This window comes from Vombatus ursinus, unplaced genomic scaffold (assembly GCF_900497805.2).
Source record: "Vombatus ursinus unplaced genomic scaffold, bare-nosed wombat genome assembly UNPS02014832.1, whole genome shotgun sequence".
Classification (NCBI taxonomy): domain Eukaryota; kingdom Metazoa; phylum Chordata; class Mammalia; order Diprotodontia; family Vombatidae; genus Vombatus; species Vombatus ursinus.
In genome coordinates, this window is record NW_020954610.1 from 54,357,905 (window position 1) to 54,385,613 (window position 27,709).

General features: G+C 40.0%; 1 protein-coding gene across 2 annotated transcripts in view; it reads left to right on the forward strand.

Annotated features, from left to right (window-relative positions):
- Positions 1-11,118: 11,118 nt before the first annotated feature.
- Positions 11,119-27,709, forward strand: part of TMEM114 (transmembrane protein 114) — a 44,893-nt gene continuing 28,302 nt past the window's right edge. For both annotated transcript variants that reach the window (XM_027839073.1, XM_027839074.1), the window contains exons 1-2: positions 11,119-11,380; positions 12,068-12,148. In XM_027839073.1, coding sequence (XP_027694874.1) covers positions 11,119-11,380; positions 12,068-12,148 — 343 coding nt within the window. The remainder of the gene's footprint in view (positions 11,381-12,067; positions 12,149-27,709) is intronic.

Consider the following 27,709-nt stretch of genomic DNA (forward strand, 5'->3'; position numbering starts at 1 on the left):
TTAACAGTATTCCCTTATAAAGCTGTAAGAAACACTAGAGGAAAAAAAGTATGTAGGAAGTTTGGCAAGAGATCAAAAATAAACCAGGTCACTTTGAAGATAATTTAACTATAAAACTTGAAGGAGGACAATAAATGAAAAATGGAAAGTGAAGGTTTCTATTAACGAACTCTTTTCTTTATCATTAGATCATGAGCTCCTTGAAGACAGGGTCTGTTTTTTGCCTCTTTTTTTGTATCCCTAGTGCTTAGCACAGTACTTGAAACATAGTAAGTGCTTAATAACTACTTTATTATTTAATGACTTCATCAATGACAATGGAACTACCATATTTGGACTTTAACATTTCAGTCTCAGCCATGTAGCATGAAGAAATAGAAATGGCATTAAAGATGAAAAGGATAAGAATATCAGCTGAACCAGGTCAAATATCATAGAGGAGAGGGCATTTAGGGATCAATTCTCAAGATATCTGAAAGAGGAGAACAGCAAAATCTTGGGGGAAAAATTGTAGGTGTTATTATTATTGAAAAAATACCACAGAGGAAATGATCAAAAGCTACAAACCTACAGAACTTTCCTAGCTCTCCAAAATATTTATGAGAATAATCTACACATGTCTTGAGGGTATCATTGATGGAGTAAGAAAAGGGAACAGGAAGGCTTTCACAAACAATACTATACAGTACATCATATCTTTATCATCCCACAATTGACCGAAACATACAGAGAATATCTTGTCATTCTTCTTGTTTGTTAATTATAAGAAAGTATTTGATTCAGTAGGACAATATCATTATACCAAGCTGGTTGCCATGCATGTGTTAATATCATACAAGGTTCCTTAAAAGATAGAGATGACTTGCTCTGTGACCCTGTGATTATTAATATCATCGAGGGACAAAACTTGGGTATAGATGTGCACTCACCAAAGTTGTTCAACATTGTTATGGAGGATGTCCAGAAAAGAAACCAAATGGAAGAGGGATTCCCTATAGATGATAAAGTTCTCTATGTGATATTGTTTGAGGGTGACATGGTACTGATTATTTAATCCCAGATTATTGCAGGAGCTTCTTAAATGAGATTTATAATCATTCAATATAATTTGGCCTCCCTTTTACCACAGCAGAAACCATGTGGATGAAGAATACATATAACATACAGCTGAGTGCAGAGCTCATGGATCTATCAATATCTATATCCTGTCCACACACTGCAGTTAGATGATGAAATAGTCCTAGAATTGAGGACAGCAAGCTAGATTGCCTTTGGGAAAGTATCCAGTGCTTGTAGTGAATCCATGACTCTTCTTAAAACAAAGGCCTATCTTTTTTAACAACAATATTCTTCTGGTGATGGAATATGGCTACAAGTTATAGGGTACCATAGTCTACAAGTAATTCAAATTGAGGGTCATTAAAAAAAACAATAAAAGTTGCATGGTGGGTATAAGTAATCTGCAATGTATTTCTAAGGAAGAACTGTACAAGAGCAGTGGAGGAAGAGATGGACAGCTTGTGCGCTCCATTAACACCTATGTAAAATTAAAAGACTTGAAGAAAGGCCACCAATACAATGGGTTCCCCCCTTATGGAGGATTTGTGAGAAGATGTGGACACAACTTCTGCTGAATGAAGTGGGGATGGATTGCAACTTGCATCTTTGGAGGGAGTACCGGCAGAGGTGAGATCACAGATTGATTGATAGGAATACAGGACTTAGAGAATCTCAGTATCCTTCAAATCATAGAGAAATGGCTGTCTGTTCCAAAAATAAATGAAGATGGATTAGGTCTTCTTCATATTCACTTATCATCTCAATTCTGTGGATGTTCCTTGAGGAATATACTTGGAATTCACATCAACTTTTTCCAGAAGCACTAATAATGACAATAACAACAGCTATTTATATTAGCACATTATTCACATAGCTCCCTGTTTCTGAGACAGGGAACATTGCTTGTGAAAGTCATGTAAATCAAGCTGGTTTCACTCACTACAAGTTTATGTTAAATTACTTTAGCTGAGGTGTAGCTAGGTGGCACAGTGGATAGAACACCAGGCCTGGAGTCAGGAAGATTCATCTTCTTGAGTTCAAATCTGGTCTCAGACATTTACTAGCTGGGTGACCCTAGGCAAGTCACTTCACACTGTTTGCCTCAGTTTCCTCACCTGTAAAATGGGCTGGAGAAGGAAATGGAAAACCACTCTAGTACCTTTGCCAAGGTAACCTAAAATAGGGGCCACTTAGAGTTGGACAGAGCTGAAAAATGACTAAATACCAACTCTACCTGAGCCCTTACAGTTTCTTGAAATCCTTCTCTTCTGCTATGATCATTCTCCTATCCCATCTCAGTGACTGTTGTAACTTTTTACTTTCACTTCTCTTTTTGCCAACTGTACCCCCAGCCCTTATGTTGAAAATAGGTGACTTCATTTCCTGTTTCACATAGAAAATAGAGGCTATCTAATGTGAATGCCTTTACCTTTCCTCAAAACTTCTTAGCATCTTTACCCACTCCGACCTCCTTCACTGTGGTTACAGAAAAAAAATCACAAAGGCTAATTCTTCTGTCTGTGTCCTTGTTCTCATTCTTTTCCACCTCTTCCAGGACTTTTCTTTAGCTGTCTCGTGGAGCTTTATTCTCTTATTTTTAAAGGGCTTATTCTCCTTTGCCTATGCAATGCTCAGATCGCCTTAATCCTAAAAAATATCTTTCCTCTTCTCTTCAACCCTGTTTAACTAATCTCGTTTCTTTATTTTCCTTCACTGCCCAATTTTTTGAAAAATTCTCTGTGCCCAATGCCTTCTTCTCTTCATCCCTCTCTCCTTAGCCCCTTGTAATATGGCTTCTGCCCCTACCACTATCCAGAATCTGCTTTTTCAAAGGTCAACAAATAGCATCTTAATTATCTTTTAAGATTCATGTGTTACTTGACCTTTCTACAACATTTGATTCTGTTTACTATGTCCTCTCCTACTGAGGTCTAATAAGTATGATTGAAATGGGGATGATGGAGGTCTAGGAATTGAGAGGAAAGGACTTCAGAGGACTTGTCAACATAAATATTAAAGTCACTGCAGATAATGTCAAGAGATAGAGTGGAGAGGAAAATTATGAGTGAAGTATTAAAGAGATTGAGAAAATTAGGAGAGTGACTTGGGAATTTGTAAGTGACAACATCTAGGATTGGAAGATCTTCAAAAAAGAAGTTATTAAATTTATAAGAACACAAGTCATTCCTCAATTGATAAATGGTCAAAGGATATCAACAGGCAGTTTTCAGATGAAGAAATCAAAGCTCTCTATAGTCATATGCGAAAATGCTCTAAATCACTATTGATTAGAGAAATGCAAATTAAAACAATTCTGAAGTACTGCCTCACACCTATCAGATTGACTAATATGACAGAAAAGGAAAATGATAAGTGTGGGAGGGGATATGGGAAAATTGGCACACTAATGCACTGTTGGTGGAGTTGTGAACTGATCCAACCATTCTGGAGAGCAATTTGGAACTATACTCAAAGGACAATCAAACTGTGCATACCCTTCGATCCAGCAATACCACTAGGTCCATATCCCAAAGAGATCATATAAAAGGGAAAAGGACCTACATTCACAAAAATATTCATAACAGCTCTGTTTGTGGTGGCAAATAATTGGAAATTGAGGAGATGCCAAACAACTGGGGAATGGCTGAACAAGTTATGGTATGTGAATATAATGTGCTATAAGAAATGATGAGCAGATGGATTTCAGAAAAACCTGGAAAGACTTAGATGTACTTATGCAAAGTGAAGTGAACAGAATCAGGAGAACATTGTACACACTAACAGCAACATTGTACAATGATCAACTATGAATGACTCAGCTATTCTCAGCAATACAATGATCCAAAACAATTCCAAAGGACTCATGAGGAAAAGTGCTCTTCACCTCCAGAGAAAGAGTTGATGGAATTTGAATGCAGATTGAAGCATACTGTTTTCACTTTCTTTATTTTTTTCATGTTTTTTTTCTTTTGGTATGTTTCTTCTTTCATAAAATGACTAATATGGAAATATGTTTTACACGATTGCATGTATATATAACCTATATTAAATTGCTTACCATCTTAAGGAGGGGTAGAGAATGGAAGGGAGAAGAAAATTTGGAACTCAAAATTGAAAAAAAAAAGAATTTTAAAATTTGTCTTTACATCCAATTGGAAAAATAAAATAGTATTAAAAAAAGGAAAAGTTATTGAAGGATGGTGGCTAAGGAATGATCTGGAAGTGGTAGTGGTGATCAAGGAGTAAGCTGCCTCCTTCTGGTGGACCTCTGAGCTGGGAGTAGTGGAAAGGGTGACTCTCAGAGGAGAAGGTTGGGAGATGTGTAGTGTATTCAAGGGGAGGGGGTCAGATTTCTTGCTTTCAACCTCCAAAGCAAGGATGTAGAAAGAATTTTAATGAAAAAGTACGAGGACATATAGATATTTGTTGAGAACAGAGTTGGGGTCACAGAAGGTGTAGCAAAGTAAGCTAGGAAATGGGTAAGCTGGGTAGGAATGGACCTGAGATCAGAAAAGGAATGAAACTTTAAGAGGAGATATAGCATGAGCATGGTACTTGTACCTTAGGCAGAAAGATGAGATGACTGCAATTAGAAAGTCAGAATTATAGTTGACGGATTGAAGTGAAGCTCTGGTGACAGAAACTAACTTGTAGAGAATTTGTAGAGTGAATCTCTCACAGAGTTTGAAGTAGAATTCGTTTGTTTTAGTGTTTCTCCACAATGTCTCCTCTGTGGTTGCTTCCAGAGGGTAATATAGCAGTAAATGCATCTTACAGCCTTCAGAGAGGAGAGCAGGAGTGCTGAGATAAGTCACTGATCTGATCAGGGGAAAAGTTCTACAAAATCTCATTTAGGTCCTTTCCCATGTATTTGTCAGGCATTAATGTGCATTGCATATATCTGTGTTTTTTGTTTATTTCTTATATGAGATAGTAAGCTACATGATGACACAGCTTATCTAAATTCATCTTCCCTAGCCTCTAATCATAGTGTTCTGGGTATAGCCCCTTAAGAGCAGGAATTGTTTCATTCATTGTATTTATATTCCCAACACCTAGCATAGTATTTGGCACAAAGTAGACTAATAAATTCTTTGTAGAAATAAATGCACTCTGTAATAATAATGAATGGCTAGTAGTTTAACAAATGCTTTTGGATTGGTTACTAAATTTTTGTTGAATATTGAACTTTGAACAAAAGTTTAATTTAGTTTGATTCTATTCCAAAATTTTACTAAATGCCTAGTACTATGCAAGGCACTGGGGATAGAAAGATAAAAAAGTAATCTTTATTTACTATTGGAACAAGCTAAAGGGTTTAGTACAATGAGATTTTAGAACCAACAGGTCTGTGGATGAAAAACTGATGAAGTGATTAATATTGTAAGATTATGATCTGATCACTTTCACTATTCAACAGGCCCATACCAAACCTGGACTGCCAATATCCTGGGGAGGGGTTACCTAAGACAGGGTATAAGCACAGAAATACTGAAATAACATTATTCTGGGGTCCATTTTAGCTAGCTGGGGATCTATCTTTCTAGTACTTCTATGTTACAGTATTAACTTGCAACTGATTTGTCATTCTTCACTTTGGAAGTGGGGCCACAGAAAGCCATGGGGAATTGGCAAGGAGCCCAGGAGAACAGAAAGGGTCCACAACAGAAGCAGGAATAGAGAAAGGTATGGAGAGAAAGTGGTCACACCTCTAGAGTGTTGATGATGGGGGGCAGAAAGGTGTGGAAGAATAGCTTTAATCCCGGGCAGGGAAATACACATAAGCCATACAGGAGGCATATGAAGCTAGGAAGCTTATAATAATAGATGAAAGTGACTGAGGAAAGAGGGGAAAAAGAGAAAAGACAGAAAAATATAAAAAATGGAAAGGGACACATTAAAAAAAGTGTACTTTCTTATTGTAAGGAGGAGAGGGTGTTTATTAGTATAGGGAAGGGAAAGGAGAATAAGGAAGAGGAGACATGGACCAAAGATTTGATAAAACAAAATCAAAAGAATGGGATGAACCCCAAGAAAAAAGCAGAAGTAATGCTGGGATGGAAGAGTAAACCTACCTGGGGGTGGACAAAGGTGGGTGGGCCTGGGTGCTAATGGGAACAGGTGCCAATGGAGAAGGGGTTGAGAGACCTTCCTCCTCTTCTTTGCCCCAGCCACCCATACTTGCCACCTTCTTCTCAGACTCTCAGGCCCACTTCCCAGAACCCACCAGCAATGGTAGGTTGGGGCCATTGAAGGCCCCTGGGCATGGTTGTTCACAGCATTTGGATGAGCAGGGAGTCATCAAATACAATCCCTCTGTTAAGATGGAGGACCACCAGGTCTTACCATCTTCCCTGCCACTGTACCCTCAGCATCATTGGGTCTTTCCATCCATCCAGTTGCTGAACCCTTATACTGGCCACACGCCGGTACCTGCTCCTCCTATAAGGAGCACACTACCAGAGTCATACTCACACTCGAGTCTTCGGTACTCTGCCGGATAACCACACAGAGACGAGCCATCGGGAGGTGCCAACACCAGAGCTTTGTTCAGAGGCCATCACAGCAAGCCATCATAGCAAGCCCAAGCAGCAAGGCCAGAGCAACAGGGCAGGAGCCAGGAGAGAGCGCCTGCGTGATCTGACCACGCTCGTTCCTAAATACCTACCTAGCCCCTCCTCCCCAGCCCGCTTACTAGCCAATGATTGTAGGGTCAGATACCGGAAGGGGCTGTCTGAGTTTAGCACACCAAGGGGGAGGGTGTGACGTAGGAGGCTAGGACTGGATACAGGGAGGAGGCATCTGGGATTGGCGCATAGACAAGAGTACGTGACCTAGGAAGTCAGACTCAGGAGGGGTCTGGGGTCAGTGCTTCACAAAGGGACCCAGGAAGTCAGGAAGGTCACAAGAGGCGTCTGGGGATGACGTTGCATATAGGGAGGGGACTAAGCAAAGGGAACTCAGTCCTCTGCCGCCCCACTCCCACGTGGCACCGTCCCTTCACTCAGGAGCTCAAGCTCCGGCTACTTCCTTGCACCCAGCTTATCTCACAAGCACTGCCCACTGCCTCAGGGCTTCTCCATATCCAGCCCATCCCAGTTCACCACGACTCTGCCTACCACAGCCCCTGCCTCGACTTCCAAAATACCCAGATTCTACCCTACTCTTGCCACAGCGCCCAACCTGGTAGCTGCCAACATCAGACAGTCCCTCACAAGCCCTCTTATATGTATTGTCTCCCTGAATTAGAGTGTAAGTTCCTTGAGAACAGGGACTGTCTTGATTTTCAATTTGTATCTCCAGTCCTTAGCACAGTGCTTGGTGCAGATTAAGCATTTACTTTTTTCTTTTTTTTTTTTATTAGAGAAATTAGTGAAACCTTACCAACATAAGGGTAAACATTTCCTTGGTACAAAATGTGGGTCACATTCTGTTAGTTGGTTTCTGTTTCTCTTTCAGCAGCTTAGGTCTTAGTCTTTTAGCAATCACCTGCATGATCTTCATTTCAAACTCCTGGTCAGTGATAGTGAACACAGCACAGAACCACAGAGCTTATGCCTCTGCCAAGGACATCCTAAAAGTCACAATTCTGGTAGAATTACTTAGTCTTCACATCCCTTTTGGGAATCTCATCTTTGGACCCCATATCCATCACCATCCTGAATGACTTTGGGAACTGAGATGACAGAATGGGGAGCAAGTTGAGGGAGAGGGGATGAGGAGAGTGAAGCCTACCAACCTATGCCATGGGGCTGGAGGAACATGCATGAAGATACCTGAAACATTTTCCCATCAGCTGAGGATTCTGATTTTTGGTGGAAGGGAAGGTAGGAAAGCAGGAGAGCCCTGAGACACTTTTCTTGGGTTGGTGAGCATGAAATCACCCTGGTGAGAAGCCTGTACCAAGTGAAGGTTTAGAGGGGGGAATGGGAGAAGTGTGGGATCACCAGAGTTGAGTAATACTACATATGGAGCATGACCCTCAAACGCTATATACACCAAAGGAACACATACTTTGCCAAGTCCTACTAGCTGCAGAGATTTTGAAGATGGGTCAGTGATGAACTATGTCCAAGTTTAACCTAGCTAAATTATGAGAAGTGCATCACCAGAAGGTTGTTTCTACCTACCTAAATTCTGAGAAGCTTATCACCAGAAGGTCAGCTATCATGAGACTTTTTTTGGCCATAGCAATTTATGAAACCAGCTACCAAAGCATAGAAGGGTAGCAATCTACAGTGGGGGAGGGAGTACCCTCACCTATGACATCATGAAACTTTTAGAGTATTGAAATATTGTTCAGAACAACCCTGTCTGTTTGATTGCTGACTCACCTGCCTCTAGTTTGTTCTGTTTGGCTCTAGCCATTCATAGGTTAGAGGCTGATTGGGTTGGGTTGACAATATGTATATGTGTGTACGTGTGTGTGTGTGTGTGTGTGTGTGTGTGTATGTGTGTGTGACCCAGGGGAGATCCTCCTCTAGTCCACTTCATACATAGACAGGAATCTGCTCTATTTCATATTGAAAAAGTGATCATTTAGCTTTTGCTTGAAGACCAACCTTGAGCGGGAGTCAACTACTTCCTGAAGCAATCTGTTTTCTTTTTGAGAGGTTCTCCTTTTTGGAAAGCAGTTTCTTACATTGAACCCAAAGCTGCCTCTCTGAAACCTCTACCCATCATTCCTACTTTTTTTCCTCTGGGACCAAGCAAAGCAAGGCTAATCCTTCTTTCATGTGGCAGCCCTTCAGATATTAGAACACAGTTGTCATGTCTTCACCCAGGTTTTCTCTTTTTCTGTTTAAACATTGCTAGTTCCTTAAGCTAATCTTCATATGGCTTGACCACCATCCTGGTTGCCTGCCTCTAGACACTCTCCAGCTTATCTGTAATATCCTTCCTAAAATATGGGGCCCAGAACTGAACATAATACTCCACATGGGTTCTGACCAGGATGGAGTGCAGTAACACCATCACCTTCCTTGTTTTGGACCCTAAATACAACCCAGGAGGGAATTATCATTTTTTCGACTTCCATATCACACTGTTAACTCACGTAACATTACATTTCCACTAAAACAGTCTTTGGACTTTAAGCCTTGTTTTTTATCCACTACAACATTCCTATCTTCTTCCTAGCTCTGTTATTAATTCTCTGAGTAATTCTCAGGTCACTCATCCACTCTGGGTAATCTATAAAATAGATTCCATTCTAGCTCTAATTTTCCATGATTTTTTGGTCTTCATTGTATAGGGCTAGTTTGTCATCAGACCTGAGAAAATTAATTTTGTCTTCTATATGAAAGAGGGTGGAAGTTGGAGGTAACACAGTGGCATTCAGTGATCACCACTCAGACCCACGTTGTTGTGATGATTATGAGTGAAGTTTCTGGGGTTTAAGTGCCTCTTTGAGTGATTAAATAGTGAAGTTGTTGAGAGAAGTCTGACATTTTCTTTAAAAAGACCCCTTGAATTCATTAAACACACACACACACACACACACAAACACATACACCACATTAGTCCTGTGCTTTTTTTTTAAAAGCAAAGGAACACAATGAGGTCATGATGTATCCCTGAGAAAAATACCCTTGCAGTTCATGAAACTCTTGACATATACTATGTAAATACCTTAGCATGTTTAATGATCCTTTGTAACAGTTGAGTTTTATCCACCTACACTTGTGTCCCTAAAAGACTGGAGGTAAAGCATGGTGTTAAGAAGACTAGATTTTTTTTGGGGGGGATGTGGGGTTGGGAGCTATGATTTTATTGGTATATGGAACTCTAGGTGAGGAAATTCTATTAACCAATACACATTGACACCTGTCTGGCAACTTAGTCTTACCAAGATACAGAACAGGGCTGTTAGAGATTTTAAGTGTTTTGCCAAGACTCAAATGTGTGTCACAGTATGTCAGTGACAGAATTTGAACATAGATCTTTTTGATGCCAGAGGCCACCTCCATATTCACATTGACATGCTGTTTTTCTGAGTTCTAATTAAGATTGTCATTAACTGAGACTTTGTGTGAGACCTCTTATTTCTCTGTTCTTCAGTTTCATTGTCAGGAAAAGGAGGCAAGTTCGACTAAATGACCTGTAAGATCTCTTCTTGTTCTGAAATTCTTTGATTCTTAGGCAAGGAGGGCAGTGTTCCCAATTCTGAATTTTAACTATGTTGTTTTAGACATAGACCCTATTAGGATTTTCAGAAGTTGGAGAAAATGGGGATGAGAAGGAAGTTCTTTGCAATTCAGATTATTGGGGGGAAACGGGAAAAAAAAAACAACACCTTTTCCTTGTTACGATGCTGAGTTGGCTTCTAGCTTGGGGCATTTTGGTCTTCTGTTGCCACATTTGAAGGTTCTCTCCGCCAGGAGGTGAAATTGAAGCTGAGGACTTTGTAGAGTGAATTGTGGTTTGGACCAGATGACCTCTGAGGTCCCTCCCATCACTTTGATTTTATGCAGAGACATGTTTCTGCTTGTGGAAGCAAGGGGTGAGGGAGATCTAGTCCTTTCATTTTGCTTCTCTTGATTTTTTCTAAACTGGGAAAACCCAGAGCCTTTGGTTTGTGCTTTGCGCGTGCTTTTCGCCCACTCCAAAAGCAATCCCAGGCTCGTTCTAGGCTGAGGGAAGATCCCACCCTCAGCAGGTACTCCTACCTTGGTCTGGCTGGCCCGAGGCTGAAACGAAGGAAAGGGGGGAGGAGGCAGGCGGCCTGGAGAGAGAACCGGTAGGGTGGATGGGATAGAGCAGATAGGAGCTTTATCCAGCACCAAGGAGAGAAGTAAGGAAAGTGAGAGAGCTCAAGAGAAGGGGCGGGGAACGGGGTGTGGAGGGTGGGGAGGGGCTAAGAGCGAGAAGGTGGAGGAAGGAGACAGTGAGTGTGGGGAGCACAGACACCTGGAAGAGTGTAGGGACTATTTCACACTGAGTTGAGGTTCCTGAGGGTGAGCGTGGTTCTGCTCCCGCTCGGATTCCTACTGCTACCTTTTCAGCTTTCTAGTACTGTCTGGCCAGCGAGCCAGAAAGTGGACTGGAGTTCGGTGCGAGATGCGGGTGCGCCTGGGTGCCCTAGCCGGGGCTGCGGCGCTGTCGGGGGCGCTCAGTTTTGTTCTCCTAGCAGCTGCCATCGGCACAGACTTTTGGTACATCATCGACACTGCCAGGTTGGAACAGCGCGGCCCGGGGGTCCCGGGGGGCCCGGGGGTAGGCGGGGCCCGAGATTCTGGTGGTGGCAATGCCGGAGGAGGCTTCAACCAGAGCCAACTGGAGCCGCTCAGCTCGCACTCTGGGCTCTGGAGGACCTGCCGGGGTAAGGAGCCTCTGTGTGTGTGTGTGTGTGTGTGTGTGTAACAAGTTTGGGAAATCCGTACACAGCGGGGTCTCTGCTCCGCTCTTACTTTGCCTCTCCTCCTGAGACAGCTCTCCAAAGCTCCCCATCTCTCCTGCCTGTCCCTGGCATCCTCCTCCCTCTCTGCTTCCCTGATCCAGTGCAACTGGGCCCTGTCCCAGGTTAAGCTTTTCAGCGATGTCCTGCCATCTCCTATACCTTTCTCATTTTTTTCCCTGCCGGGGATCTACCTCCATCTCCATCTCCTTGTCTCTATTCTGCTCAGTCCTCCAGCCAGACACTCAGGTTTTCCCCAGGTCTCTAATCTTGGGGCTAAAAGGTGCTAGAGCTGTTAGCTCAGGGATCTCTCAGTAAGCCAAACTCAGAACTCCTAAGGGGAGTTGGAGGATGAGAGTAGTTTAGGGGAGGGAAAGCATTGGGGGCTGTTGATGGGGAAGATGTCTTCTGATTTAAGGGAACTTTTTGCTGAAGAGCATGTGTGTGTGTGTGTATGTGTATGTAAATAGGTGCAATTGGGAATTCCTCCCCCCATCCCCCCGCAGTGCCTTAATTTGTGGGTTGAAACTCCCAGTTTGCAAATGCACTTACTACTGAAAGATTTGACCTCTCATGTTACTTACGTTCTTTCTACCTTCCCTCCATCAATAGTCCAAAGCAAGTGCACACCCCTGATGAACCCCTTCTGGCAGGAGAATGTGACAGTCTCGGACTCAGACAGACAGCTTCTCAGTGAGTGTCTTACTCTAGGGATTGTGGTGGGGATGGGAAATTCTACAGGCATCTTGGACGATTGGTGGGTGGGTGGAACATTTTTAAGCTAGAGACACAAGCACCTTAGGGCTTTCTCCAGCCACCACTAACCTACACTTACATCCATTGATGGAAGCAAGGAGGTTTGTGTGTGTAGTGGGGGATAGATCGTAACCTTGGGGAGGGGTCCTTTAAAATATGAGTCAGTTTCCACAAATCATGCCTTTGCTCCATTGAAAGTATTATAATACACACTATCCCTCACATCCTCTTCTCCCTTCTAGCTGAAATGGAGATGAAATACTGGGGATAGATGGGGAACTAAGAACCAGGGGAGGCAGTAATCCTCAAATCTGTCAGCCTGCCCATGGGGAAAAGTTTGTGCCATTAAACAAAAATCTGCCTCCCAAAAATGCTGTGGGATCCACACTAGAAATTCACGGACTTTTAGAGCTGAAAAGCACCTTGGAGAGATATCTTATGCTAAGCCCTTCATAAGAAAATGAACTTACTCATGGTTACACTAGTTACAGACAGAGAGAAATGATAAAACCCAGTTCTATTCACTAATACTTAATAACAATAATAGCTAACATTTATATAGCACTTACTATGTAACATGTACTTTACCATTATTATCTCATTTAATCATCACAACCACTCTGGGAGATAGGTGCTATTATTATCTCCATTTTACAGATGAGGAAACTGAGGCAGCGGTTAAGTGACTTGCCTGAGGTCACACAGTGGTGTCTGAGGCTAGATTTGAATTCAGGTCTTCCTGACTAGTTCTGATTTTCTATCCATTGTACTACCTAGCTGCCTTAGACTTGCCCTGCTAGTCTAGGGTGCTTTGTATTACTACCATGCTGCTTCTTTTCTTAATTTATGTTGATTTAGTACCCACAGTTTGGGGCTGAGGGGAATTCTCCCCACCATTCTATGATTGAAAACAGATTATTTTGGGAGCAACTAGATGGTGCAGTGGATAGAGCACTGGCCCTGGAGTCAGGAGGACCTGAATTAAAATCTGGCCTCAGACACATAACACTCACTAGCTGTGTAACTCTGGGCAAGTCACTTAACCCCAATTACCTCACAAAAGAAGAGAACATATTATTTCACAAAAGGGGAAACTGGAGCACTGAGGGGGTTTGCTCCACCCAGCCCATTGCAGGCTTTTGGTCACAGAGTAACTGATGTCAAGGACTGTCATACATGGCAATGAACTGCTAGGCGTCCTGGGGTAAATAGTATAGTATAAGTGTGGTGTTCTCTGAGGAAAGGAGAGATGCTCATCTGCTTGGGGGTAGAGTGGAGAAGAAGTGATTGTACATAATAGAAGGGGAAGACACTGTTAGCTCCCTTCAGAATGATGACAGTGCGTGGATTCAATCCAGCAGCCTGGGGACATTTGTTTTTTTATTTTGAACTTATACACCTTGCCCCTTGCCCCAGAAGCATTTCCATATATACACAAAAAGGATTGTCTGTGATACCATGAATCTCCATTTCATATTGCTTTAAAAAAGAAGTATATTAGAAATTACACACATTATTTTTTAAAACTGTCTTCCTTATCTGTGCTTCCTTCTGAACTTCATTCTGTTTTCCTTTTGTGCATTTAAAAATGTTTCAATGGCCCTCTTTTTTGGACATCAGTGTCACTAATCCTTTCTCCCCCTTTTAAAAACTGAGAAAAATAATACCTCTCATAATGAAAAAAAGTGTTGTCAAGCAAAACAAATTCGCACAGTGACCATGTGCAAAAAATGTATGTCTCTTTCACACCATCAGTCCATCATCTGTGTCAGGAGGTGGGTAAAATATTTCATCATAGGTCCTCTGGAAATGGTTGGTCATTGCACTGATAATGTTCTTGAGTCTTTCAAAGATTTTTTCCCCTTTACTATGTTGTCCTTGTTTAAATTGTTTTCTTTCTTTTTGCTCATTTTATTCTGTATTTGTTCATACTACCAAGGATCCTCTGCATTTGTCTCTTTCATCATTTTTCTGCATTGAATGCATAATCATTTGCAAACAAACCATCAGGCACTGACTCTCCCTCTACTTTGGTATTGGCTTGTAGTCTTTTCAAGTTAAAATAATTTACCATCAGTGCAGTAGCTGACCTTGATGCTGGTTTGGCCCTCGTTGAAGCCATCTGACAACATTACTGAAAACTCCTAGTGTTTTACTAATATCCTGAGGCAGAATGAGGTGCCTGATACTTAATAGATGTTTGTTGATTGATTGGTAGGGGATGTCCTCTGCAGTTCAGTGAGATCTGATGTAGGGAAGGTAACCTTTGCTTTTACATTGTTCCAGGGCGATGGGAGGGAACACCTATGTCCTGAATTAAATCCAGGACACTGTTCAGGCTTGGACCTTGCCAATACAGGCTTGTCAATTCATTATTACTCTCGTGACTTCTTGGTTGAAGAATTAAAGTCAGGACTGAGGGCCAACATTTCTATAGAAGGGAGATTATATCAAAATTTCACTCACTGTTCTGTTCTTTTGAAAAATAATGAGGCTAGGTCAAGAGGTTGCTTCAAGATCAGATGAAAACTCATAACTTATCTGAGGGTAGAAGAAGAATGTCTCTTCAAACCCATTCTCCTTAGTAAATCATCTCAGAGAAAGCTTTCTTCAAAATCTCATTTTCCAAAAGAAAAGTTATAAAATTTGACTTAAACTCCTTCACTACTTCAGAGTTGTCCCTCTTGAATACTAGGAACAATTTCAGGCCCCAGTCTTTTTCTATGAAGCTAAAGAAGTCAGAAAGGAGAGAAACAGGCATCACCAGAAGTTGCCATCACTTCTTAGCCTCCTGAAGTCATTGTGGGGAGGGTGAAGCTCTATGAACAATCCTTTTCACTTTTGAGAATTCATCAGTGACAAGCAATCTACTGAGATGAAATGGCAAATAGTGAGTGCTGTTATGGCTTATCATACCCCATAATCTATTTTAATACTCTAATTTTATTAAAGCAGCTCAGTAAATAGTACTCAATAGGAACATTGGTCTGATGAATGGAGAGGGTATTCACTGTATTACAGTTAGGGTTGGAGGGAGAGGTGAAGTTTTTTGTCTAGGTTTAAGAAGCAGCTTCTGTGTGGGCAAATTGCTATCCAGACTTAACATTTGTCTTTTTGTCATCTTTAAAATTAGCTCTGAGCACTTGTAGTAGCTGGAATGGAAGAAGGAATTACTGCTATCCGGGAAGGAAGAGTTCACTGAATGCTTATCCAATTGGTTTGGGATATGAGAGTGAAACTTTGAAGTGCTACACTGGGAAGTAGAATCTCAGATCAAATGTGATAACATGTGAAATGCTTTGTAAATTTTTAAGCACTGTGGGGGTTATCCCAAAACTTTTAAGCTTGAAATAGTACTAAGACTTTTGGGAAAGCCTATTAAAATGCCAATTAGCTGTTATTATTATCAAGAAAGATTTTTAGTCTCTCTCTGTAGAATGGAGTCAACAGTCAATCAATTAATAAATTGACAAGCTTTTTTTTTTTAAGGCAATTGGGGTTAAGTGACTTGCCCAGGGTCACACAGCTAGTAAGTGTCAAGTGTTTGGTCTGAGGCCATATTTGATCTCAGGTCCTCCTGACTTCAGGGCCAGTGCTCTATCCACTGCACCACCTAGATGCCCCTGACAAATATTTATTAAGCACCTACTATGTTCCAGACACCTTACTAGGCTGTGGTGATGCAAAGACAAAAATAAGCTAGTCTCTGCCCTCAAGGAATTTACATTTTTTGGGGGAAAATTACACACGCGTGCGCACGCACGCACGCACACACACACACATACACACACATACAAGCGTATGCATAAATAGGTACATTGGTAGGCAGGTAGGTGGCTTAGTACCTAGAATCCTGGATTTGGAGTCAGGATGATCTGAGTTTGAATCCCACTTCAGACACTTACTAGCTGTGTGATCATTGGCAAGTCACTTAACCTCTTGACCTCAGTTTCTTCCTCTGCAAAATGGGGATAATAATAAAAGTATCTTCCTCTTAGGGTTGTGAAGATCAAATGAAATAAAATACATAAAGCTCTTTGCAAGGCTTAAAATGCTATATAAATGGTAGCTATTATTAAATATATGCAAAGTAAATATAAAACACATGGACTTGAGTGGAGTCTTTGCTCCAAAGAGGGAAACATTTGGGAAGGCATCTATTTAGCTGTGAGTGTGTATATACTCCCAGACAGGAAGAATCTACTCAGTGTTTTAGATCCCAATGATAGATTGTCTATTGTATGCATTCATAGCAGCATTGGAGGGGAGGTAGAGAAGACCAGAAAGGCTCTGTGATGTAGTGTAAGGCATATTGGCTTTTGAGTCAGAGGAACTGATTCTCATCCCAAAGACATCACCTTGCTGACAAAGGTCTTTAGAGCCAAAGCTATGGTTTTTCCAGTAGCAATGTATGGTTGTGAGAATTGGACCATAAGGAAAGCTGAGCATTGCAGAATTGACACTTTTGAATTGTTAGTTCTGGAGAAGACTTTTGAGAGTCCCTTGGACAGCAAGTAGATCAAATCAGTCAGTACTTAAAGAAATTAATTCAGACTATTCACTGGAAGGTCAAGTATTGAAGCTGAAGCTTAAACACTTTGGCCACATAATGAGTACATAGGACTAATTGGAAAAGACTCTGATGTTGGGAAAGATTGAAAGCAAAAGGAAAAAGGGGTGGCAGAGGGTGAGATGGATAGATAGTGTCATGGAAACAACATGAACTTGTACAGACTTTGAGAGACAGTGGAGGATTTGGGCCTGGTGTGCTATGGTCTATGGGTCATGAAAAGTCAGAGGAGACTGAACAACAACATGTTTGCAAACTAACATTTCTGTGTAGCCTTGAGAATTAGGTTTATATCTACAGCATGTATTTTTAATCTTTTTATGTTATGGTGAAGCCTATGAACTCCTTCATAGTGATACTTTTAAATGCTTAAAATAAAATATAATATTACAAAGGAAACCAATTGTACTGAAACAGTTATAAAATATGTTTTTTTTTAATAAAGTTCCTGGGCCCCAAGTTAAGAACTTCTGAATTCTAGATGATAATCATAGTTGTATGGGGTAGTTCGGTGGTACAGTGGATAGAGTGGCTAGAGTGCCAGATGTAGAGTCAGGAAGGCTCATCTTCCTGAGTTCAAATACAGACTCAGACACTTACTAGCTATGTGACCCTCGGCAAGTCATTCCACCCCGTTTGCCTCAATTTCCTCATCTATAAAATGAGCTGGAGAAGGAAATGGCAAATCACTCCAGTTTCTTTGCCACAAAAAATCCAAATAAGATTACAGAGTCGGACATGACAGAAATAACTGAGCAACTACAAAATCATAGTGAAATATATTTTTTTTCCAGGAGAGAAAAAAATTGTGTAGTGTGGATGAAGACCTGGGTTCAGATCCTACCTTTGACTCACTCTAGACCCATCACCTAACCTCTCAGTGCCCCAAGCAAGACTGTAAGTTGCAGAACAGTTGCAAATCAGCATTAACAGAGGGAGTTTCTTTGCAAGGGACCTTTCTTCTACAACAAAGAAATCACCAGTCAAGAAAATTTTTAAAAATGCTTTACATTTAATAATAATACTTTTAACATTTGTTTTCATAATTGATCCTCTCAACAACCTTGTGAGATAGGCAGGGCAGGTCTTATTATTCTTGCTTTATTGATGAGAGTAAAGTGAAACAACATTAAATAGAGATCAAACTTCAGTTTTGTTCTGACCCTGGAGAAAGATGACAGTGAGTGAATGAAATAATTTAGTTTCTGTGTTATAGTTCATTAATGAAGAGGTGCCAGTTTGCAAATAGGTACTTTACAAAATTCCTCTAGAAAATCTTACAACTTTTTCAGGTGGGCATGAGGAAGGGCATGAAAGGATAAGATTTGTTCATTTGGGCTATTTGTAATAGGCAATAGATTTGACTAATAAACAATAGGTTTTACTGGGAGGGGAGGTAGTGTGATAGAGTTGAAAAAAAATGACTCCACTAGGAATAGAGAACTAGGCTCTAGATCAGGTTTCCCTGATCTATGGACTCGAGGCCACAGGTTTCCCATCCCTGGAAGACCTAGTTCTGCCATTAACTAGCTGTGTGACCTTCACCAAGTCACTCTGGGAACCTCAGTTTCCTCATCTGTAAAATAAATGACTTCAACTAGATAATTTAATAGAAATGTGAGATTCTAAACTTTTGAGTTGGAAAGGTCCTTAGACATCATCCATTCCCACCCCTTTATTTTAGAGATGAGGAAACTGAGGCTCAGAAAAGTGACATGACTTCCATAATATCATAGAGATAGAAAATAACAGAGCAAGAATTTTAAGGTCCCTTAAAACAACACTCTGTTGTTGCTGGGCGATTTGTCCAAGTTCTCACAGCAAGTTAGCACCAGAGATGGGTGGGCTAGAACTCTGATCTCTTGAACCATATCTAGGCAGAGGAGTTATAGCAGTAAGAGATAAGGCTGACTTTGGGTATACCTCAAGAAAAAGAGTCTCACTGCCTTATGGTTCTACTGTTCACTGTCCTAGCAATGACAGAAACTATGAGTTTGTTTTGATTCAGAAAATAAAAAAAAATATATCTACCAAATTGCCTCAAAATGAAATTTTAAATGGTAGTATGGTAGTTGCCATGAATGAAAATGAGATTTGGATATGTAATTGTATTTACAGGCTCTCAAAGCTCAGAAGGGAGTCTAAATACCACATATACATAAAAAGTAGGTTACCTGGTGGGGAGGGAATATGTCCTTTCTGTATTCATTTTTTCTCTGATAGTAATGCAAAATACAAAATCAAAAACAATGCTTGATGTTTCCTGTGACTTCAGGCTCTGCAGACCAGCTTCCTTACGTTTCTGTAAGTCAGGCAGCGGGGACTTTTAACTCTTGGGATAGATTCGAGGTATCATTTTCTCTGCCTCTGTTGAAGTAATGGTTGGGGACAGTCTAAGAAGATTTCATGTGCTAGGGGACTGGTGTTAGAAATTGAGTTGTGGTTCCGAGTCAGTATAGGGCCATGCTTCAGGAATTGGGGAAGGATAGAAGATTAGCCTCTGACTTTTGTGAGAGAAGCCTAAACCTAGTAATTGGGCTGTCATTTGCTACTAGAGACATTGGAGCTATCCTGAAGATGATAACTGACATTGTTTGGGAGCAACTTTCTTGTCTCTAGTGAGATTCTGCATACCTAGAGTAATATTGTGGGTAGACAGACAGAACAGTCAAATGATAATAATAATACTATCTGACATTTGCATAATACTTTATAGTTGCAAAAACACTGAGATAAATTATTTCATTTGATTATAATAATAATTCCAAGCAATAATAATGATAACGATAGCTAGCATTGATATATTGCTCTAAGATTTGCAAAGCACATTAAAAATATTACCTTATTTTATCCTAACAACAACTCTGGCAGGTAGGTGCTATTATTATTCCTGTATATTACAGATGGGAAAACTGAGGGTGAGAGAGATTAAATAAGTTGCCTAGAGCCACAAAGCTTGTAAGTGTCTGAGGCTGGATTTGAACTCAAGTCTTATTAACTCCAAACCCAGTGCTCCATACATTACACCACCTAGATGCATGTTGTTAGTTTTTATTATCACCATTTTGCAGATTATGAATGAATAATTTGCCTAAGGTGACTCTTCAGAAGTCAGTGACCAAGTTGGAGCTAGTCCTTAAGTTTTTATTGTTTTCCTCAGAAAACTGGGATTCATAATCAGTAAATGATTTGTCAAGAGTCATGGTGGCTAGTAGGTAGCATATCTATACCCAGCATCTAGGTCTCCTTTATGCTGAGACCTATGCTTTTGCCACTATCTCACATTGTCTCTGTGATTAACCTAATAATTAGAGCTATAACTCCATGTTCTCTGATATTGGTAAGGGTATGTCTCCTCATTGAAGGCAGTGGAAGATCAATTCTTCATTGGACTTAAAGATTCACCTTTGATAATTCATTCAGTTTTTTAATGCTTGTCTATTTTGTGTTTCTTGTTGTTCAGTCATTTCAGTTGTGTCTGACTCTTCATGATCCAACTTGGGTTTTTCTTGGCAGAGATACTGGAGTAGTTTGCTGTTTCCTTCTTCAGTTCATTTTACAGATGAGGAATCTGAGGCAAATAGAGTTAAGTGACTTGTCCAAGGTTACACAGCTAGTATGTGTCTGAGCCTGTATTTGACCTCAGGAAAATGAATGTTCCTGACTCCAGGCCTGGCACTCTATCCACTGTGCCAACTAGTTGCTTGTTTTTTTAATTTAATATTTTATATCTTTATTCCAATTATGTGTAAAAACAATTTTTAACATTCATTTTTTAAGATTTTGAATTCCAATTTCTCTCCTTTTTCTCACTTCCCTCTTCCTTCTATATTAGTCATGTTGTGATAAAAAACACAGAACAAAAAAAAACCCAAGAAAAATAAAGAAAATAAAAAAAGTATGCTTTGATCTGTGTTTAGACTCCATCAATTCTTTCTCTGGAGATGGATATCATTTTTCATCATAAGTCCTTTGGAAATGTCTTGGATCACTGTATTACTGAGAATAACTACGTCATTCACAGTTGATCATCATACAATATTGCTGTTACTGTCAACAATGTTCTCCTTGTTATGTTTATTTCACTTTGCATCAATTCATGTGAGTCTTTCTAGGTTTTTCTGAGAGCATTCTGATCATCATTTCTCATAGTACAATAGTATTCCATCACAATCATATACCACAACTTGTTCCCCAATTGATGGGCATCCCCTTAATTTCCAATTCTTTGCCATCACAAAAAGAACTGCTGTAAACATTTTTGTACATATAAGTCTTTTTTCTTTTTATCTCTTTGGGATATAGACCTAGTAGTGGTATTGCTGGATCAAAGGGTATACACACTTTTATGACCCTTTGGGCATAGTTCCAAATTCCTCTCCAGAATGATTGAATCTGTTCAGAACTCCACCAACAGTGCATCAGTTTCTCATTTTCCTACATCCCCTCCAACCTTTGCTATTTTCCTTTTCTGTCATGTTAGCCAATCTGATAAGCATGAAGTGGTACCTTAGAGTTGTTTTAATTTGCATTTCTCTAATCAATAGTGATTTAGAGCATTTTTAAATGACTATAGATAGCTCTGATTACTTCATTTGAAAATTTCCTGTTCACATCCTCTGACCATTTATCAAATTGGAAAATGGCTCTAATTTTTATAAATTTAACTCAGTTTTCTATATGTTTGAGAAATGAGGTCTTTATCAGAGAAACTTGCTGTAAAATTTTTATGGTTACAGTGTATTTCATTCTATCTTCTTTCCTCCCTGTTTATCCTCCTCTTTCTCTCCTTTCACCCTGTCCATCCTCAAAAGAGTTTTGCTTCTCACTGCTGCCTCTCCCAATTTACCCTCCCTCCTATCAGTCCTCCCCCCCCCATTCTCTTATCCCTTTCCCCTGCTACTTTTCTGTAGGTTAATATAGAGTTCTGTACCTGAGTATGTATATTATTCCCTCTTTCAGCCTATTATGATGAGAGTAAGGTTCAAATGCTCCCCTCCAACTAGATCCTCTATCTTCCCCTCCATTGTAAAAACTCTTACATGTGTCTTTATATGAGATAATTTACCTCATTCTGCCTCTCCCTTTTCCCTTTTCCCAATGCATTACTCTCTCACCTTATTTTTTTTTAAAGATATCCTGCCTTGCATTCAACTCACATCTATGCCCTCTGTCTATGTATGCTCCAATTGCCATAACAATGACAAAGTTCTTAGAAGTTACAAGTATCAATGTAAACAGTTTAACCTTATTGAAACCCTTATGATTTCTCTTTCCCTGTTTAACTTTTAATGCTTCTCTTGCATCTTGAGTTTTGAAAGTCAGATTTTCTATTCATCTCTTTTTTATCAGGAATGCCTCAAAGTCCTCTATTCTGGCTATAATATTTCTGGGAGTTTTCATTTTGGGATCTCTTTCAGGAAGTGGATTCTTTCAATTTCTATTTTACCCTCTGGTTCTAGACTATCAGGGCAGTTTTCCTTGATAATTGGCTGAAAGATGATATCCAGGCTCTTTTTTTTTGTTATGGTTTTCAGGTAGTCCAATAATTCCTAAATGAGATATTTCACTTTTTCTTATATTTTTTTTCATGTTTTGATTTTGTTTTATTGTTTCCTGATGTTTCCACAAGCTTCCACTTGCTCAATTCTAACTTTTAAGGAATTGTTTTCATCAGTGAGCTTTTGTACTTCCTTCTGCATTTGTCAAACTTCCATTTGGTCAATCCTATTTTTTTAAGGAGTTCTTTTCTTCAGTGATTTTTGTACATCTCTTTCCATGTGGCCAATTCTGCCTTTTAAGGAGTTCTTTTCTTCATTGGGTTTTTGTGCCTTTTTAAGCATTTGGCCTATAGTGTTTTTTAAGGCATTACTTTTTTCAGTAATTTTTTTGTAATTTTCTTTACCAACTGTTAACTCTTTTTTTCAAGATTTTCTTGCACCACTCATTTCTTTTCTTAATTTTTCTTCTACCTCTCTTATTTGATTTTTAAAATCCTTTTTGAGCACTTCCAGGAATTTTTTTTTGGATCAAGACCAAATCACATTTTTCTTTGAGGCTTTGGATATAGCAGTTTTGACTTTGTTGTCTTCATTTGAGTTTGTGCTTTGATCTTCCCAGTTACCACAGTAACTTTCCTTTTTGGTTTGTTCATTTTTCTAGTCTATTTCTTGACTTTTAACTTCGTCTTAAAATTGGGCTCTGTGCCTGGGGTGGAGGGGGCACTGTCCCAAACTTCAGGTTTTTTTGTGCAGCTGTTTTCAGAGCTAGTTCTGGGGACCTGTAAGTTTTAGTTCTTCCAAGGTGGTATGATCTAAGGAGAGGTGTGTTTATTACTCTCTTGGCCTGTGCTCTGGTCTATGAGTGACCACAAGCACTGCATTCTTTTCTATCCTGGTACTGTGACCAGGGTCCCCATTCTCCTATGGTTGCAGGCTCTGGTGTGCTAGCACTCCTCCTTTTTCTGGCACTGTGACGATTGCATGTGAGCAATGCAACAGAGCCTTCTACCCAGGGCCAGGAAAAGGACCCTGGTAATTTCCTTCTAACCAGTTGTCCAACCCTCTTACTGTCTGTGGGCTGAAGGCTCAAGAAGCCACTACCATAGCTGATTCAGTTGCCCCCAAGGCCTGCTGCTGGATTGTGCTCCACTCTCACCTGTGTGACAGACCCTTACTCCTGACGTTTTAAGTTGTCTTGGGCTGGAAAATTATTTTACTTCTTTTGTGGGTTCTGCCACTTCAGGATTCTTTTCGAGGCATTATTTAAAATTCTTTGGAGACGAATCTGGGAAAGCTCCACCTTTTCTTTGCCATCTTGGCTCCCTCCCTGACTGCCCTGTTTTGTTCATAATACTGTGCTACTCATTGTCAGAAATGGGAAAAATGTACAGTTTAATGTACTGTATAATATAATTGGTTCTGTGAAAATGATATTATAGGTGGCAATAAGTTTTATAGAAGGAGTACTATAAATAAAAGATTGGCTGAGATAAATTACCATTATTATTGTCGATAATGATATAAAATTATTATAGAACAACTTTGGTAGTATTTAATTATAATGATTCAACACTTTTGGTCCTCATTGCACATTAGCTCCCCTGAATGATAACCTAGTCTTGGGGAGCATTGTGGATATGGGAGAGTCAGCCTCAACTAAAAAACATAGATTATGAGTCCCCATTGATTTGTTTCTTTTACTATCCAATCAGAGGACACATGGCTTCAAAGCAAAACAAATTTAATTAAGCAGTTTAGGTAGCTAATTGAGAAGAAAGAGTTCTTTTCTACACTTAGGGGTATATTCTGCTAAGGGCACCACATTATCTGAGGGGAAGGGGACATACACAGAGAAAGAGTATGAGGTGGGCACATGTGTAGGGAAAGCACGCTGCAAAGTCATCAGTGTCCTATGGTGATGTCATCAGGGTGAGCTTTTTATGCTCAGATGGATGTCCTCAGATTCATCATTCTCTCTGACACACTTATCTCTGCTGGTGCATTACTGAAGTTTACTTCCCTGTTGCTGGATTTGTGAATATCTTTCTCCTACCATCTGCAGATTTTTTGCTTTTGCATAGAAGGAAGAACCTGTCACCTCCTTAGCTTTATAACTCTAGGGTCTATCTTTAGCTCTTTTGTGATACACATCCTAGCCAGCCACATAAATCCAGTTAGATAGAAAAATCTTTAGGAATTTTAAAGTTCATTTTTTAAACTGTTTTTCTTCTTGTTAGAATTAGATTACATGCTCAAATACTCTATATGACTTGATCTTAGAAAATTTCTTTCAATTCTTGTCATATTCCTGGTTGTAAGATTTCAGCCTTCAAAATATCTCAGAGACTCCATATTAGTAAAACTTCAAAAGATCTGTGTTGAGTGGAAGTGACAAGGGATTTTTCACCTCACTGACCCTTTCCCCCACGCCCCTGGTTGCCATAGAAATCTGGTTGGGGCAAACTGAAAAGGCTAGTTGGAACCATCAGATCTGGTGACCTCTACTGTAAATTCTTTTATTTTACATTCCTGCCAGCAACAAAATCACTGGTCTCCCTATAATGGGTTAATAAATTTATTGTGAAATAACATTAGGAGAGGCTTTAGTGTATGCCTATGTATTTTGATACTTCAATACGTCTTTGATCTCATTATTGTGGGTACTCCCCAGATGTATGCAGGAGCCAGTTGGTTTTCAAGTTCATTGTTAAATTTTCCAGTGTGAACATTTACACCCCAGAAATTTACAAACACTTCAAATCTGGGATTGATTTTTTGTTTCCAAATCAAGGAATACAATCAAGTGTAGACAATCAAGTCTACACTTAAGAAAGTGATAGAGAAAGACTTAACAATGCAGGTTAAACCTAAAAGTATATCGGGCATACAACTTTTTTCCTGGAAAATTGGTTATTAAATATTTACCAGCACATCTCTGGTAAACCCTTCAATGGTGCAGATTGAAACTTTCCTTAAATTTTCATCTCATATAGCTCTTATCCGTGTCCTCGCATAAATCCTTCACCGGGTCCACTCACTGCACTAGAGGCCTTTCTCTAGCTCTCATGACATTATGTGGGTACTACTTGGGCAGGAACACTGTCCATTGGTTGTTTCTTGTTCTTACTACGTGACTGACTTACCTCCTATGTTGGTCCTACAGCTCTTTGGTGACATCCTTTATATTGCCTTTTCTGTGAATTTTTTCCTTGGTAATATGTCACAGGCTACACAGTCCCCACCAGTACCTCTCCATTACCCTTCCACCCTTAGATTTAATTCTTCAGAGACTGATAATTTATGATTTGAAGGCATATAGGCTCACAGGGTAAATACTAATGTTAAAAGATGGACCTTAATTTTGGTATAAGATCAGGAGCCAGAAATGGAGATTGTTATGGGAACACAGAGAATGGAGATATCTGTGTGGCCTGGAGTAGTCAGGGAAGGCCTTGTGGAGAAAGTAGGCTAAACTGGACTTTGAAGAATGGATATGTTCTACGAACACTGAGATTAGCCTAGCTGAAGTAAAGGCATATTATCAGGTTTTTTTTTCTGTGAAAATGGGTTCATAACCCTTATTTTCTTGTTGTCTTCCATCATTCTAATACTTCTGTGGTGTAATGGAGAGGTCACTTGGTGACCCAAAAAGACTTGGGTTCTACAGTTTATTAGTTGTGTGATCTTGGGCATAGAAGTAGCATAGAGGTAGGGAATAGAGTGCTGACTGGGAGTCAGGAAGGCCTGGCTTCATATCACCTCTTTGACATTTATTAGCTATGTGGTCTTGGATAGGTTTTTTAACTTTTATTCTTTAGGTATTTCCTTAAGATTTTCTAGTAAGTCACTAATCAGTTGCCAGATTTCCCAGTACCGGCAGTTCAATATACTCAGGAAATTACAGATATTTGTTTTATTTGCATGTAACCTTGGACCAATCACTTAATCTCTTTGAGACTCAGTTTCCTGAGTGGATAATAATATGTATAATGCTTCCCTTACAGGGTTCTTGCGAGGATCAAAAGTGGAAAGCATTAACTGAATGTAAGCTATTATTTCTCTTCTAGTGTGAAAGCTACAAGCTACAAGTAGGAGTGAGTGAGGCATTTTGGGAGGCATATTAACTCTGTCAGGCCACTTGGGGCATAATTTAATTCAGTACATTGCAGGAGGCATAACTGAAACAGATGGTATTATATATCCAAGCTGAAGTGGACTTGTTTAAATGATTGCCCCAAAATAAAACCAAAGGAAATTTAGATGGACCATGAGCCACAAGATCTGGAAATGTACTATACCCTGCAGAAATCAAGTCTGCCAGGATATGGTTATCCCGTGGGGGTGAACAACATTTTGTGTCATCAAGGAAACCACTGTGTTGGGGGTCAGGGAACTGGAGGGAAGGCAGTTCCTAGTGAGGGCAGGTTTGTTCCTAGGTGGAGTATAGGGCTTAGGGCCATACTTGGAAGGGGACTGGAAATGGATATGCAGTTGGCAAACCATATCTCTTTATGCCTCCATTCCTTTTCTTTAGCTGGCATTTTTTTTCCTGGGTGAAATTCAGGAAAAACGAGTGTCAAGAGTAGCCTTGCAAGAAAAATGAAATCACTATCTTCTAGTTGGAAGGGAACTCACAGGTTGTCTATAGCACTTTAAGGTTTGCAAATAACATTATCAAATCACAAAAAGAGGTAGGTGCTATTATTATTTCCATTTTACAGATGCAGAAACTGAGGGTGAGAGAGGTTAAGTGAATCTCCAGGGTCATACAGCTAGTAAGTGTCTGAGGCAGGAGTCAGAGTACCTGAGTCCTAATCCCAACCTTGCCTATATGACCTAGATTAAATAATTTTTCCCTTCTTGCCTTCAATAACAATGACAATAACAGTTAGCACTTACATAGCATTGTAATGTTTGTAAAATGCTGTAAAAATATCATCCTATTCAATCCTTACAACAATCCTAGGAGGTAGGTGCTATTATTATTGCTATTTTACAGATGAGGAAACTGAGGGTGGGAGAGATTAAATGATTGTCCAGGGTCATACAGCTAGTAAGTGCCTGAGGTAGGATTTGAACTCAGTTCTTCCTGACTCCAATGAGCCTAGCGCTCTACCTGCTATTCCACTTAGCTATCTCAACCACATCAACCTCTCTGGGACTTTTAATTTTTGGACTGTAAAATGAGATTGAACTCGGATCTTCTAGCTTTCACATTTGCAACAGAATATTAAAAACAAATCCACCCTTTACACTCTTCCTTAGTCTAAGGCATAGTGAGCTTTCTCTAGAAATTCCAAAATCAGATCAAAGAACTTTTAAGTGTGAGAGGGTGACATTTTTCATCCTTAGGAGACTCTGGATACTCCTTCTTTACCTACCTCAGTCTCAGTATGCATATGTTAGAGCTCTCTGTACAAATATCAG